Source organism: Tachysurus vachellii, chromosome 26 (assembly GCF_030014155.1).
Source record: "Tachysurus vachellii isolate PV-2020 chromosome 26, HZAU_Pvac_v1, whole genome shotgun sequence".
In the NCBI taxonomy this organism is placed as follows: Eukaryota; Metazoa; Chordata; class Actinopteri; order Siluriformes; family Bagridae; genus Tachysurus; species Tachysurus vachellii.
Window position 1 is genome coordinate 15,911,850 of NC_083485.1, and position 17,031 is coordinate 15,928,880.

General features: G+C 38.5%; 2 protein-coding genes across 11 annotated transcripts in view; both read left to right on the top strand.

Moving 5' to 3' along the window:
- The window catches only part of LOC132840662 (nucleus accumbens-associated protein 2), a 38,217-nt gene extending 33,908 nt beyond the window's left edge, over positions 1-4,309 (top strand). For all 3 annotated transcript variants that reach the window (XM_060862494.1, XM_060862496.1, XM_060862495.1), the window contains exon 6: positions 1-4,309. This exon is cut by the window's left edge and continues 2,091 nt beyond it. The gene's annotated coding sequence lies outside the window, so the exon portion shown is untranslated.
- A 4,040-nt stretch (positions 4,310-8,349) lies between these two features.
- Positions 8,350-17,031, top strand: part of nup214 (nucleoporin 214) — a 28,204-nt gene continuing 19,522 nt past the window's right edge. For all 8 annotated transcript variants that reach the window (XM_060863693.1, XM_060863694.1, XM_060863695.1 and 5 more), the window contains exons 1-16: positions 8,350-8,508; positions 9,097-9,292; positions 9,748-9,899; positions 10,009-10,207; positions 10,718-10,788; positions 10,882-10,945; positions 11,225-11,328; positions 11,413-11,519; positions 11,607-11,673; positions 12,087-12,213; positions 12,572-12,730; positions 12,968-13,409; positions 13,819-13,964; positions 14,051-14,148; positions 15,771-15,851; positions 15,946-16,095. In XM_060863693.1, the coding sequence (XP_060719676.1) occupies positions 8,476-8,508; positions 9,097-9,292; positions 9,748-9,899; positions 10,009-10,207; positions 10,718-10,788; positions 10,882-10,945; positions 11,225-11,328; positions 11,413-11,519; positions 11,607-11,673; positions 12,087-12,213; positions 12,572-12,730; positions 12,968-13,409; positions 13,819-13,964; positions 14,051-14,148; positions 15,771-15,851; positions 15,946-16,095 (2,196 nt within the window). In that variant the 5' untranslated portion in view covers positions 8,350-8,475. The remainder of the gene's footprint in view (positions 8,509-9,096; positions 9,293-9,747; positions 9,900-10,008; positions 10,208-10,717; positions 10,789-10,881; positions 10,946-11,224; positions 11,329-11,412; positions 11,520-11,606; positions 11,674-12,086; positions 12,214-12,571; positions 12,731-12,967; positions 13,410-13,818; positions 13,965-14,050; positions 14,149-15,770; positions 15,852-15,945; positions 16,096-17,031) is intronic.

The window sequence follows — 17,031 nt, forward strand, 5'->3', positions numbered from 1 at the left end:
AGAAAAAAGAGCTCGGGCTGCGGACGTACGGTGACATGCTGAAGCGTTTAAAGCCGGGACACTTGCATGCAAAATGAAAATAATATACACAGAACCGCAGTAAAGGAAAATACGGACTGTTCTACTATTCGTTTTTTTAATTCGTCTTATTTCCCTCCGACATCCGGAAGGTCTCGAGTTGAGTCGGATTTTCACTGTGAGGGTCAGAAGAAAACTTTTTTTTTTTGCTTATGGTTCTCTACTGTAAATTATTTAATATGAGACTGATATAATTTTTATCATTTTTGCTGGCTTTTTTTTTCTATTTGCACTTGAACCGAGGGAACTGATGGAGAAAACTAAGTGACTCGAGCTCTTCGGGCCTTTCTGTTCTCCCTCGCAACCGATTTAAAAATCTGACGAAGAAATTTCAGTGAAATTTCAACACTACGAGCTCGGACACTGTTTCTTTTGGTGTGTGTGTGTGTTTTTGTTTTTTTTTATGTTTCTTTTCATATTCACAAAGCAGAATCTATAGCAAACCTACAGCAGCAGCCGCAGCAGTGCGCTCCTCCTCTTCAGCGTGTGTGTGTGTGTGTGTGTGTGTGTGTGTTTGTGTGTGTGTGTGTGTGTGTGTGTGTGTACATGATGCTCACTTTCCTGCAGAGTGTTTGATTTTGCAGCACGTTTCTCCTGAAACAGTGTGTGAGATGACTGCACACTCTCTGGATTTTTCCCAGGACACAGGAATGAAGAAATCATGAAGTAGTTTTTTTTTTCATCAGTAAGAAGGGGAGGAGTTTGTTACGTCGTTGTAGTTCGAAAGCCAGAATCTAGTTTTCTCACAGTCAGAATCTTCAGGTTTGTTATATTTGCCTTTTGAGGAATATTTTGGCCAGAAATCAGATGCACACAGAATGTCCAGTTGATCAGTCAGGGATTTTCTCTTCTGGACTGGAGCTACGTGGCTAATAACAAGTTATGCAAATCTTTTTCATCCAAAAAAGAAAATCAAAGCGATGCCAAGATCTTACATTAATTCCAGTTTTACTTCCGGTTTTAATTCTAGTACAGATTTCTAACTCTGCATTATAATTTGTCGCTAGCCGGATTGTTAGCATTCTTAGCATGCTACGTACTAATCACGCTCTGCTACTTCTGGTGTAACTTTAGGACTCGATGAGGCTCTTCGAATCAATGATCAATGAATTTGAATGATTCTGTGAATCCTGTGACTCTCCCTTAGCCTTTTGTACACATCAGTTTAGAAAGAAAAAACAAAAGAAGTTAAAGAGATAAAGAGAGAATGTTTTCCATGTAGGCCAGGCATTAGACTTGCTTTTAACTCCTCGACGTTTAAACACGTTGGGTGTCACACATATATATATATCCTGTCTTATTGCTTTGTGTACATAATAACATCAACGTCTGGTGGTTAGAAAGTTTGGGAAACAACACAAGCAGGCTGGGTGACCGTGTTCGAGGGAAATAAAGACCAGAGAATCTCAAGACCAGATTCATTTATCTTCAGAAACTGCTCACCTTCTTACCATTTTAATTATATGCATTATGTAAAACCAGAGAACGTGGTCAAACACTGCGTTTTGGCTCTGCACCGCCCCCTAGTGTTGTGTTTTTACCTCTTAAATGAACACTGGAGAGAACGTGAACAGCGACATTAAAAAAAACTATGAAGTCATGAACAATTGGGACAAATCATCACTGAATCCAGAGATAAATCCCCACAGTGTTAATGGATGATTTATGAATCATCGCTATATTTAAGTGACTCATTTGGCTCTCAATGAACTCACTGACTGGTAATGAACCGTTTTTAGAGTCCATTCTTTTGGATGACTCGTGAATCATCTCTATGTAACGCGAATTCTTGATCTTTTAAATGAGTTAGATAAATGATTCAGATCACTAAAAAGAAGTCGACTCTTTTAGCTTCCAAACAGATGTCGTGTCCCACTATATAGTGTCCTAAACCACAACCTGTAGGACACTGAAGGATGTGGGTTCGAGATGGATATTTATGCAAAATATCAGCCATGTAGCTCCAGATATCAGAAGCTTCAGAGATCAGGATTCCTTTGATGATCAGCTACATTTGGGGTAAAAACATAACGAGTCAATTTCCTCAAATTGAATTAGTCGTCTCATTGTCTGTCTGTTTTTCTGTTGTAAACTCAAAAGCAAGTTCCGTGTTTCTAATGAATGCATCGTGACTCCTAATGCTGTAGATAACGATCTGTATAGGACGAGTATTAGTGCCTTAATGAGAATATCAGCATGACAGACAGAAAAACGTCTTAAGTGGAGACGAGATGATTTCGGAGATAAAATTCCTGCTGAATTTGACTGTTTTTCTTTTATGTTGTTTTTTTTTAAACTGTAGCTACTTAAACATCCCTGAGGATTCTGACAGTAGGTTCGCATCTCTGGTGCACGTTTGGGGCATCGATGATTCTAACAATAGCTTTATGTACAGTTCAGGCCTCCAGTTTGAGAGGTGAAACTCCGTGACCCTTCATTTAGTATGTGTGAAATTTTCAACCCGCTAACGAACTCGTGTAAAACGACGTTCTGTAAAACCCATCAGATCCGTCGCTCTTATAGGAACCGTATTTAATCCTGCCATCCTTTTGGTTTATCTCTTTTTATCAGTCACGTCATGACCCGTAAACCATTCTGTTTGTTTTCTTATTATTTCTCAAATCTGCACCTACTTGCAAGTTCCTAAAATGTATCTTTCGTTTATTTTTCTAACACATATTAGGCTTTAAATGTCTGTAAACCGTTGCACTAGATGCTGAGATAAACTCAGAAGAATGTTGATCGCTAGACCTAGCGGTGGGAAAGCGCTGATTGTGGTAGCGTAACGCTGTCCGCTGTGGAGCGACAGGATAATTTATATGTCTGTGTGTATTTTTTTTTTTTTTACATTGTAGATGCTACTTCCATCATTAAGACTTTAAGTCTCTAAATTTTGGCACTAACGGCTGATTGCTTTTGCACAAACTGCAAAAGAAAGGTTGGCTTTTTTCCCTGAGAAGTGTGAGACATGTCCACAGGACAAACGATGAGTTTTAAAACATGATTACGTGACCATTTGGAGTTTTTCTGTATTTGTATCCCACTGTCTGTTTATTAATCATCTAGTGAACTTTACTATTGAGAATTCATTCAGACTAATTTGACTCACTTATAATAAGAGTCGGTTCTTTTGGCTCTCGAACTGGCAAGGAACCAACTGTTATAGATGAACTCGGGAATCGACTCTTATAAGCGATTCATAAATCGTTTGTGTACCAAAAAAAAATCTGATTCTTTCAAAAATTGGGAGATCAAAAAGAGTTGACTCTTACATTACTGAATCATGAATCAGGTGTGTGCTTTAGAGCTGAGAATTCCTGCCCTCTCAGTCAGTCGGATCATTTAACTCATTTGGCTCGTTGATATGTTCGGTAGTTTTTCTTTTTTAATAAATGATGTCAGGTGATGCAGGTCACCTGTTTTCATTCTATTTTTAACCACGGCCGAAGAAGACGCACATGCACTGTTTGGACAGACAAATTCATTCGAATGAGTCTAGCTCTGATGTTGAACAGAACTTTTCCACACATTAATTTAATTACACAGAGGAGGTGTTAGCATTGACTAGAAAAAACTAGAATTAAATAAGTCTCACATTGAGTTTTACAATCGGATCTCAAACAGTTCTGCCTTTGTTTTAGTCGTTTATTGTGTTGGAACAATGATTCGTGAATCGTTTCTATGGTTCATGAGTCATAACTCTGTTCAGTGTTGAATAAAGCAGGCATTTCTTAAGAAAAATGTATTTTTAAATCAATTGTTTTCAAAATAAATAAATAAAAGACTCAGACATTTTGCACCACCTTGGGCTGTAAAACATACGCACACGTGGACCATATATTTAAGGAAAAAAAAATATTCTCGATCTGTTTGTTGGTCTGAATTATGATGATATCGAATATATTAGTTTTATGAGATAAAGAAAATCTGCAATAGTTCGATAACAATAATGTCGAGAAGCTTCCGGAACTTAAAATCTGTTTAAATGTGCTGAGATTTTTTACAACAGGATTGTTTAATAGTAAAACTGGGATCTTTTCATAGTCAAGCAATATTCCAATAATTAGTCGGTTTTGTGAAACCCATGATTAAAAATCAGTTTCAGTTCGTTCATGACCTTTGACCCTCGTCCCAGTATGAGAACCGAATTGTGCGTTTGTGTGAGTCCGTGTTCTTAGTATAAATAATTAATGCCAGCACTTTATCATTTGTTATGAAAGTTGGGGAACGTAGGCCACGTTTAAAAAAAAAAGGAAAGCCATGTGCTCAGAGCGCAGACAATCAAACGAACAAACGTGCACTAATTTTTATATTTTGTTGTCTCTTCTGCAAACCTTTCGCTGCTTTGCTTCAGCTTTTACAGGTGATTCTCTCTCTTTCTCTCTCTCTCTCTTTCTCTCTCTCTCTCTCTCTCCCTCTCTCTCTGCCTCTCTCTCTCACTCCCTCCCTTTCTCCCTCCCTTTCTCTCTCTCTTTCTCTCTCTCTTTCTCTCTCTCTGTCTCTCTCTCTCTATCTCTCTCTCTCTCTCACACACTCACTCTCTCTGTGTCTTCTGGGGATCTATGATTAGAGGTCCATCTGGTCCTAGGATGCAGAACATCTCTGGAATATCTTTTACTCTACACAGATGACTGAATTCTGTGAACAGCAACGTTTCTGTCTAATACAATATCACAGAACTGAGATAAAGAATCACGCTTCAGAAACAGTTGTTTACGCCTTTTAAAGACTCAGATTTAATGAGAAATTTCCGTTCGAAATCGATTCCTCCGTCAGAACGGTGTTTGACTCACTGATTTATTTACAAATGCAATACTGAAATGTTTGCTTTCTAATAAAATTCCTTATTCCACCAAACCCTTGTCTGATTGTCTTTATATAAACCTTCAAGGGGCTCATTTCTTATCACGATGCCGACATGATGGCTGGCTTATAGCGATGTATTCACTGTATATCCAAATCATTATAGAATTTATCTTCATCCATCTCTGCTTCTATAATCAAGACATTCCGCTGTTGCTAGACTGCTATTTTAGAATAATGAATATGAATTATTTTAATAACAACTAAATATTGATCAGAGTATATTATATACATTTATAGTAATAAATCAGCAAAACCAGGTTATACATAGTTAAAATACATTTATTTTTATCCTAGAAAATAGCAACAAAATACACAAGGTATAAAAACAAACATGATCCAGTCACTTGGATCATCACAAGAACGGGGCATCGAAGCCTTTATTATCACCACATATACATTACAGCACAGTGGAATTCTATTCTTCACATACCCCAACTGAGGAGGCTGGGGTCAGAGTGCAGGGGCAGCTATGATACAGCGCCCCTGGAGCAGGGAGGGTTGAGGGCTTTGCTCAAGGGCCCAGCAGTGGCAGCTTGGCTGTGCTGGGCCTTGAATCCCGATCCTCCGATCAACAACCCAGAGCCTTAACCAGTTGAGACACCACTGCCCTAATATACATCACTACCCCAAGAAAATTATTGTTTTAAAATATCCTTATCTGATATCTGTTTTTATATAAGTTGTTGAAGGAAATTGGAGAAAGAATGAGATGTGGAGCGACGTTGCAAAGGATTATAGCAAGAAGGAACATAACTCAATAACTATAAGGAAACAGAGTGAGGTTAAACGGGCTAGAAGGGAAAAGTGCAAAATAAGAAAAGATAGACAGAGAAACAGGAAAAGATATCAAATGAAAATAGATAAAAACCTGATTAAGATAGAGGCCCTAGTAAAGGAGGTGAGGAACTTAAATATTAATATAAAATAAAATGTTCCTGACAAATGAAGACATCACGGATCAGACACTGTACCTAGACAGTTGGAAAAAGTATGAAGAGCCTGACGAAGAAGATCATACTTCATTAAGTTTTATTTTTCAGAAGTTCAAGAGAACTCTGAAGCGTTTTCTTTTATTACTTTTATGCAGATTTGTATAACCTGATATAACCTTTCAGAATGTATGCAGGATTAAGTTGCAGCGAGCCTTGATTTAGATGAGCTCATGATTATCCTGTGCACTCGCAGGAGAACACTGCGACCCGGATATCTTAACCACAGGTTTAACCAAATGTATATGACTATTGCTTGCTTAGCAGGGACATGTAACCACAGCTTAGCAGCAAGAAATTGAACTGTGTGATATGTATAAGCATAGACGGTCATTTAAGTGTTTTGAATGATAAATCGGAAGAGACTCTGATGTATGTACAGAGGGTATGGATCACAGAAAGAAACATTAGCGACAGCAAGAGTTGTTGCGACCCGTGAGTAATGTTGAACAACAACTGATGTTGCAGGAAAAGTGTATAAAAACCTATCTTGAAATATACACAGTGTGTATTCTATTGTGAGCAGGCTCAGTGTGTGTTATACTCTGTGTGCATCAGAAAACAAACGCAGACATACACTCGGAGAGTGTTTCTTAGTTTGTTATTGTATTTGCATTATAATTACTTTTACTTATTCTAATACTGTTAGATTATTTGAAGGAGATTTTTATTTGTAATTTTAGTTTATTTTACTTTAAATATATTACACACATTTATCTGTATTACACTACTTTTAATAAAAAACAAGGCCTCCCATTGTGAGGACCCTGAAAAGACAAGAAGGTCTAAGTCTGACTCCTTCATCTAAAGATTCAAACAATAGATTAGGTAGAAGAACTTGAATAGGATCTTTTGTTAGAAGACCGAGGGACTTTGAAGGACACCTGAGTTCAAGATAAGAACGCAGTGTTTTCAACACTAACCCGTGCAAACTAGGACACATTCCTTAGTGGGATTGTGGAAGGGTTTCCTACACAATCCGAAAACAAGCGTCACTAAGGGACATTTACGTCATAAATTACTTCAAAGTGTATAGGTTGAAATTGTTCTTTAAGTGTGAATTATTGTGGAAAAATAAATCCCTGAAATATTATGTATATATATATATATATATATATATATATATATATATATATATATATATATATATATATATATATATATATATACATATAAATTGTGGAAAAATAAATCCCTGAAATATTATATATATGTATAACTAAAAAAAATAATAAAATAAAATAAATAAATAAAAATTTATTTACAAATAAATTTGAATTGAGCATTTTATATATATATATATATATATATATATATATATATATATATATATATATATAAAATGCTCAATTCAAATTTATTTGTATAACGCTTTTTACAATGAACATTGTTTTAGAGCAGCTTTACAGAACATAAACATAGAACATAAACATATAAAAGGTTATTATAAAGAATAATATAAAGATTAATATAATATAAACATTCAAGATTAATATTAAATATATTTAAATGTGTATGTATTTATCCCTAATGAGCAAATCTGAGGTGACTCAGGTGACTGTGGGGAGGAAAAACTCCCTTAGATGGTAAAGGAAGAAACGTTGAAAGGAACCAGACTCAAAGAGGAACCTCATCCTCATTCTCATCCTCATCCTCATTTGGGTGACACTGGAGGGTGTGATTATAAATATACAGATTTTAAGACTTTTGTTTCGAAAATAGGGGAATTCTTGTTGCTTAAACACTCATTAATATTGAATTAGGGCACAACCTTGTGGTGATTATCTGAACTTTTAAGCCATTAAAATCACAGAAACAATTTTTATTTTGGAAAATCAGCTTCCGTTCTGATGATTTTAGAAAGCCAATGGGGTCATTATTAATGAGAGGAGTATTAATGTTCTTAACAAAAACAAATGCTCAAAAGAAGCACTGAAATCACATACACGTAAAAATAACCATAAAATATTATACTTTGCTTTATTATTGATATTTGCATCTTTTAAATGTCTATTATTAATTACTATTATTAATAATACTACTAAAATATTATGGTACTCTTATGTAATTCTTTTCTTTTTTTTAAAGCCTCAATTGTTTATATTTTCTAGATAAAATAGAATGTTTTTCTGATAATATTCTCCTCCTCAATCACCACTCAATCTGCTGAAAGGTGACTCCATTATTTTTTGTAAATCTTTATGTTTATACACATTTTTTTAATAACCTTTGCTTCTTATATTAATGCTTCTTCTCTATTATCACTATACACCAACACACCAAGACAAATTCCTGTACATGTAAACAATACAGTAACTGGGAATAAACCTGATTCCAATTCTGTTCTGAAAAGCGCCTAGTAAATGCAGGAAATTTGACCCTCTTAGGGTTCCATACACACGGTGCGCGCGATGCAGCTTCGATTCTCGCGAAATGGAATAAACAAACTGCGCGTGGACTTGTTACCTTTCTAGCTAATGCTAACATTTAAACGTTTTTAAATATAATATTTTGTCTGGATAAATAACAGGAAGCGGACAAAATGGGGGACGACACTCCTGAGAGGGAAATGAAGGTAAACAACTGATTTTTAGCTGATTCTGTGAGCTAGCAATGCTAATGTTGCTAACATGCTAATCTCCACAGCTTCGTTAGCTAACGTAGCTAGCCGGCGTAATCGAGTAGAAATACTGTTCTTATGTTGGATTTTAACAGTAATAAAAGGAGCCGAATATATTCAGTTGTGTGTCAGAAATCTACCTTTAAACCAGAATTAACTTTATATCTTTATATTTGTTAGTTTTATATCTTTACATGTTCATATCAGATACTTAAACCTACACACTGCATTGAGTCGCTTATAATAAGCCACTGGTTTATTTGTCTTTTTTAAAAAAAAAAAAAAAAATCATATGTTTATAGATTTTCCGTATTTTTATTCATTTTATGAATGAAATGAATCGTAATATTTTTTATCTTATCAAATGAGTCGGTTTAAAGAATCGACTCGTGTGTCGGTTGTTCGAACCTGTCAAGTGTGGAAGTGCTGCTGATTAGATTAAATGTCTGATTTTTATATATGAAAATGTATAGTTTCAAAGAGGTTGTTGAATAACGAATTCTATTGTATGATAAACATGATGTATATTTATCTTTTCATTAGGATTTTCAGTTCCGTCAGATGAAGAAAATTCGTGTCTTCGCCTCCCCTGATGATTTGCCTAGGGGGCGCTCGAGTCTCCTCGCCATCTCCAATAAATTCGGCCTGACGTTCGTCAGCCAGGGCAAAGCGCTCAAGGTTTTTGTTACTGGTGACATCATCAGCGCAGGGAAGGTCACCGGAAACCCCAATGAGATAGGTAACATATTCATAACGACGTTTAATAACGATTAAAGAAGGTGATGCTGAAAAACAGAGCAAGAGAGAATGGAAGCGTGAACAGCCAATCAGGTTACAGCTTTCATGATTAGGTTGTGACCAGAAAAGTGCACAAAAAGTTGGCTTATGGGTGGAGCTTCTTATGCTGTGACTGGTTGCTGATTAGTTGTGTGTAATGTGCAACACCACACACTCTCACACACACACTCACACACACACACACACACTCACTCACTCACTCACTCACTCACTCACTCACTCACTCACACACACACACACACACACACACACTCAGCATCTTTCCTCACTAGAGAACTGTGTACATGTTGACGCTGCTCTGTGCACCACTGTAGTGTACTGTACTAAAATGTACAATATGTAGAAATAAATGTACAAAATGAAGATTTGCTGATGTCATTGTGTCACGTCCTGTAGTGGAGTGTGTGCAGTGCCAGGCGCTGACTGTTGACCTCCCCGTGCACCACCTTGCTCTCAGCAGTGATGAGCTCACCCTGTCAGTGTGTGGTGCCAGCGAGGAAGCTTCTCTCACACTAGACTTCTACGATGTCCGCACCTTCTTCAACAAGGTAAACTTCTACCATTTTAAAAAAAACAAAAAAAAAAAAAAAACCTCACCAGCACCTTACTTCACTGCAAACCTCTAACAGGTTCACTTTATTATTTTTTTCCCCACAGTCCAGACAGGACAAGCGTCCGTTCGCGTCCTTTAAAGCAGGCTCCCAGCCAGACACTTTGGTTCAGGATCTAAAATGGAGTCCGGCGGAAGCGTTTAGAGTCGCAGCTTGTCTTTCAGATGGCAGTATGATGGTACTGGATGTGACAGACAAAATCGTACCGGTGGCTCAACTTCCTGCCTCCGTTGGCATCACCTGCAGTGAGTGTGTTCTCACACGTCTAAATTGTTCAGGCATTTTTACGATCATGACATGTGAGGTTTGTTTATCGACAGTTTCTCAGTGACGCAGTAAAATTGTTGAATAACATTTTGTTTAACGTCAGTAAAAATAAACACAAGAAAGAAGAAGAAAAATTTAATCCGTTGCCTAAAATTCTAACATTTACCATCAGCTACTTTCAGAGGGTTTGAAGTTATTTTTTTAATTTAATAAATTTGTAAACAGATTTTGACATTGTGATATCGATATTATAGTCTTTTAGTTTAGTGTTTTTAATGACTTGTAATTACTGTACTATAACTGTATCTATTAATTAATTGGCAAAACAATAAAATATACTCTAAATATTTTTATTTAGAATGTACGAATAGCACGTTTTTCTATTAGATTTATATATCAGTCTGTAAACATTACTAAACCTGAAAAAAGCAGTTGAGTGAGAAGTAAAAGTCTATGAATGTAATAAAAGGTGTGTTTCTGCTGTGTAGTTTGCTGGAGTCCTAAAGGAAAGCAGATTGCTGCTGGGAAACAAGACGCCACTGTGGTGCAGTTCACTCCCGTAAGTGTCTCGTTAATCCTCGTTCTCTAACGTTCCTTCGGGCTTCTTCGTCTTCGGAGGTCTATGACGTGTTGTTTTTTTTTTTATCTCCAGGATCTGCAGCAGAAGAAGGTGATCCCATGTCCGAGTTTCTACACGGCAGACAATCCTGTTAAAGGTAATGTTTAATGATGGATGACAGTTAGTCCTGTTTCCTGTAAAACCATGTTTGTGTGTCAGATTCACGTCTTTTATGTGGGAAAATAAACGTCCCTATAAACTTGCCGTCTAGGTTTTATTTAACGTTATCTAGCGTTGCTGTTAGGATGTGACTGATTTTAGCTGTAGATTTGAAGCTGTGGTTGAAGATGTTCATTATTTACTGTAATACAAACAAAAAATTGGGTGGGTTGTGGCTAATGGTGTGTACCGTTGTATCCCCCACCCCACCCCCCAGTTTTGGACGTGTTATGGTTAAGTACATACAACTTCGCCGTGGTGTACGCGGCGGCCGACGGCTCTCCCGAGACTCCGCCCGAGCTCGTCATGGTGTCACTTCCTGTAAGTCACTTTTCAACATCGACGTCTCTACACAGCGGTAAGTAAAGACTCGATTTAAACCCGTGTCCCGTTGTGTTCGTGCAGAAGAAAGACGAGAAGAAAGAGGACAAGTTCCTGAACTTCAGCGACATCGTGTACGGGTCGTGCACCGAGAGACAGCATCATTACTTCCTGAACCACATAGAGGACTGGTGAGAGTGTGGGAATGATACGAGAGTTCACACAGATCTAAAAGGATGCTTTTCATCCTGCCTTGTTTTTTTTTTCCTCCAACGCAGGGATCTGATCCTCGCTGCCTCGGCTGCCTCTATCGAAGTCAGCATTATTGCTAAGCAGGAGGACAAGGTAACGGAGCACTTTTAACAGATCCTGAACATCCAAATAATGATCGGCAGATGAGATGAATAGAACAAAATTTATGCATCTGAATCTAATAAAACTTACATACCTTTTAATTTTTTTTGCATAGCTTTTTTTTTTTTTTTTTTTTTATAAAATTATAAAATAAAATAAAGTAAAATTTAGTAAACCGGAAATAACGAAGGAAGTGTTTTACAGGGACATTTATACAGATGTATTTGTTTGTTCAGTTTGTGTTCATGCTGCTCTTGGGCTAGTTGATATTAAATAATCCTGGATTTAATTAGCTCGATTTCTGGAACATCCTCAGGCTCGAGTCAAACACCGTCGATTAATCACGAGTTAACGGCCGCTCATCACTTTGTCTCTTACGCTCTCACCGTTCGCTTTTCACACAGACAAACTGGGAGCTGTGGCTGCTGGAGGACGCGAGCCGAGCAGAACTTCCTGTCACTCTGAAAAACGACGACACGCTTCCTGTTGGAGTGGCCATCGACTACACCAGTCAGGGCGAGATATACATATGTAAGCGCTCGAGTCTGAAATCTGCCCTGAGCTAAAGCAGAAAACAGACAGGAGTTAACGGTGTAGACTTTATGTATAAACACTACTGTGTGTGTTCTCTGTATTAAAGAGTGTGTTGAACAGGAGGACGATCAGTCCTGAGCTCAGAAAGACTCATGACTTCGCTCGTTAGAATATCAGGAAACTGCATTGCAAATCTAAAGTGGTTGCATTTCACAGGGCCGCATTAAGTGCTGTAGGAGCTCTGTTTTTAATGTTAGGTCCTATAACAGTCTGAAACTGACTCTGTTCTCCACCTATACATTGAATTCATTTGCTTTGTAACACCTCTATGACCCTTAATGACCTTATTTCACAGCCGACGAGAAGCAGCTCCCACCGGCTCCCACGCTGCTGATCCTCTCTACTGATGGATTGCTGTGTCCTTTCTCCCTCATCAACGTGAACCCCGGTGTTAAACAGCTGGTCGTGTCCCCAGGCAGCCTGCCTCAGAGCGGAGAGAGAGCGCCGTTACAGAGTAAAGAACAGATCATTTGTGTTTAAATGGGATTGAATTCTTAATAAGAATTTTTGGGGCCATTTATAGAAAACCTGTTTAGGGATGTTAAAACATGTTAAAATGTTAAAAGATTTGTTTTCATTTTACCAGGATCTTTTTTTTTAGTTTGAATTAAATTTCAATAATTTTAATAATTATTAAAATCTACTAGACGTAAATATACGACGTTCATTTTGTCGATTTCTTTCATTTTAGAGTCGCTGCCTCTAATTCAAGCTCCTGCCACATCCAAACCACCTCCTCCTGTCTTCTCATCATTCCAAGTGCCCTCTATCACACCTGCCTCCACTTCTGCCCCTCCTACTTCTTCAGCCGCACCAGCAGCCCCAGCCTCTTCCTCCTTGGGTGTTTCCTTCAGTCTTCCCTCCACCACATCCTCTCTTTTCTCCTTTAGTGCTGCATCTACCGCCCCTTCAATCTTTCCCTCTGCATCAGGCTTCTCCTTCGCAGCTCCTAAACCTGCAAGCGAGGCACCCGCCCTCCCTGCGTTCACCTTCGGCAGTCTTGGCCCTAAACCCCTGACGGAGGGCACTAGTACCTCAGGGCACGTGGCTACAGCTACAGCTTCTCCCATCACTCTGCTGAAGGGTGGAGCAGAGCCGCCGACGCCTAACGTTCGAGTCAACCTGAATGACCGGTGAGAGGATGTCATGCTTTCTGAGAGAGCGTTATTCCCCTAAATTTAATCCGTAGATTGCATCACCTGCTTTAAATAAATCTGTCTCAACCAAAATCTAAAGATCATCCATAATCTCTGTAATCCGATTTCAAATAAATTAAGTTAAAGTAGAATCATCATACACATCAATTTCACCTTTCCACCTATAGGGGGTGAGATGATGCAAATAAACAAAAATCCTGCCTTTAGGCCACACCCACTTTGGGATTAAATCCTAATACTGACACTTGTGACACTGAACAGATTCTAGTTGAACAGGTTAGTGTAATTGTGTTGTGTGTCTGATGTACACACAAGGATATTTAAATGTTTGTTAGATCGTATATTAACCTGCTGTGTGTGTGTGTGTGTGTGTGTGTGTGTGTAGGTTTCTAGCAGCAGAGACTCCCAACACACACACTCCATCTTCCCAGCCCTTCTCTTTCACCTCCACTCCCAAACCAGCAGCTCTAGAATCGAGCGCTCAGCCCAAACAAGCATTTGCTATCAACAAACCTGCTGCACCCCCCACAGGTATACACAATGGTTCAGTCCATTTCACATACATGCTCATGTTCAGGATTTGACATTCATTCAGCTGTTTGTGTGTGTGTATACAGTGACCCGTCCTGCCCCTGCTCAGATCAGCACTCCATCTGCCGCAGTGCAGAAAACTGCTCCGGCTCCAACCGCTTCACCTGCTCCTCCTTCAACGCAGGTTCACACACTTACACCTTCACACACGCTCGTTAGTCATCCAGGGGTTTTTCCCCCCCTGAATCACTGTGTCACAGAGCTGATGAAACATCAATCACATAAAACGTTTACTTTTTAGATCAGCAATTTAGTTCTATCTTAGAAATGTTATTTAAAGGCACTAACAATTTCAATCTGGTTTTCGCCCATTTCATAGCACTGAAACGGCTCTATTGAAAATTACAAATGATTTGCTTATAGCAGCTGATTCTGGCTTACTATCCATCCTCCTACTCCTTGATCTGAGTGCAGCTTTTGATACAATTTCCCACAATATTCTTTTAGACAGGCTTTCCACTATTGGCATCACCAACACACCTCTGAAATGGTTTCATTCATATCTCTCTGATCGCACACAGTTCGTTCAACTAAAATCATTCACCTCTTCGACAGTTTCCGTTACCTCTGGTGTACCCCAGGGCTCTGTCCTGGGCCCTTTGCTATTTATTACTTACCTTTTACCCCTTGGACATATTTTTCATAAGCATCAGGTCAAGTTTCATTGCTATGCCGATGACACCCAGCTCTACCTTTCCACAAAACCACATTCCAAACTCCCTCCATCTGCTCTTACTGATTGTCTCATTGACATAAAATCATGGTTTTCAGCAAATTTTCTTAAACTAAATAGTAATAAAACAGAATTTCTTATTATAGGCACAAAATCTGTGCTTAACAAATTCTCAAATTTCCATTGATGAATCTCTCATAGCTCCCTCATCTCAGGTTAAGAGTCTTGGTGTCATCTTTGATAGTACCCTTTCTTTCACCTCTCATGTAAATAATGTTACTCGGGCTGCATACTTTCACCTTCGAAATATCAATAGGCTTCGCTCCTTTCTCACGATCCAATCAACCACCACTCTTGTTCACAGTCTAGTAACCTCCCGGCTTGACTACTGTAATCCCCTTCTTATTGGGCTTCCTCACAAAACCCTTCATAAGCTGCGACTTGTTCAAAATTCTTCTGCCTGCATTATCACTCGTACTTCCTCTATCCATCATATTACACATGTTCTGGAACAGCTTCATTGGCTTCCCATTATTTTTCGTATTAAGTATAAAATTCTTCTTCTAACATTTAAAGCTATCCACAATCTTGCACCTTCATATCTTCTTGATCTTCTTCATACTCCAAAACAAACTTGTACTCTTAGATCTTCTTCTTCCACTCATTTCATTGTTCCCTCTGTCCGTCTTGTAACTATGGGGGATAGAGCTTTCAGTTACTCTGCACCTCGGCTCTGGAACTCACTTCCATCTGAACTCCGTAATATTGTTTCTCTTTCATTATTTAAATCTCAGCTTAAAACTCATCTGTTCAGTTTAGCTTATTCTACACCATAATTTGTACTGCTGGTCTAATTTGTATCGCAATGTAGCTATTCGATGTTGATTGTCTTTGTTGTTTTTTGTACGGTGACCTTGAGTGTTCAGAAAGGCGCCTTTAAATAAAATGTATTATTATTATTATTATTATTACTAATGAGCTACGAGGCTTATCTAGTTGCGTTCACTTCTCATTGCTCACAGTATTTTAAATGTATAACGTACAGTCTGACGCTATATGTTTATGTCTCGAAGCTTTCTTCTGTGAAATTTGTGGAGAAAAAGCTGCAGCAGACAAAAGACATCGATCCTGTGATCCTCGGAATACAGGAAGAAGTGAGTCTGTGACAGGACGTGATTTTAATTAACGATATCCTAATCTGAATATGTAGTGTTTTATTAACTGTTTCTCAATCTCTGTCCTCTACAGATCTCTCATTTCAAGAAGGAGATGGACGAGCTGAAGACACGTGTGAAGGGGGCGGACTTCTGCGTAGGGAGCTCGGACGAGATGAGGGAGCTACGCAAAGAGAGCGAAGACCTGCACAGGTTCACGCTGGAGATCAAAGAGACCACAGAGGTGCGTTTAAATGATGAAAAAGTACGTTGTAGTACCGAGTTTGGGTGCAGCTCAGCATTAGTGTGCAAATGAAGTACACACTAATGCTCAGTGTAGGGTTTCGTGCACAAATGTAGAGCACTCGGGTTTAGTGCAGAATACATTAACACTCAGTGTTGGGTTTATTCTGTAAATATTAAAGGTGGGGTCTTCGATGTTTGAAAGCCAATGTTGACATATAAAATCACCAAAACAAACACACCCCTAACCCAGATAAGCCCCACCCCTGTATCGATAGCTCCGCCCACACATATATATGTAACCCAGGCAACTAATGGAAAGAAATGTGTCTTTATCATAGCTGAAGTGAAGAACAATACGATTGTAGATAAACAAACAAGCAAAAATGACACACAAGCATAATCATGTAAAGGACAAAGACATATATTAGTTCTGTGTAACAAAGCAAAACCAACGTTACTCACCTATCGAGAAGGAAAAAAGCGCCTCGGCGTCCCATCGCAGGCCTTCCTGCTCCTTCAGTTCTCTCCAGCGCTGGAAAGCTGATCCTATATTAACACGTCCTACTTCTTACCTTATCGTAAGCCTTTCTTCACTTTCTTTCTTTGTTTTTATCCTCCATGTCAATGTTAAAACCGCTTTCTGCTAACGTCACACATGCTCACTGAACACACTCCAACCATATTGACAAGACACGCCCCTTTCTGCTCATTGGCTACACGTTTGTTTTGATTTTTGTTTTGTTTGTCGTCCCGACGCGGTTTTCAGAAGCGATTCTCAAACAACGGAGACCTCACCTTTAAGTTCACATGATCTCGCAGCATAAGGTTTAATACAAATGTGCAGTAAGTGAATAAATAACATCTAACATTGGGGGCAGGTTTGCTCACCTCAATACAAGGTGTTTAAGAAGAAAGTGGCTTTAATGAGAGAGAG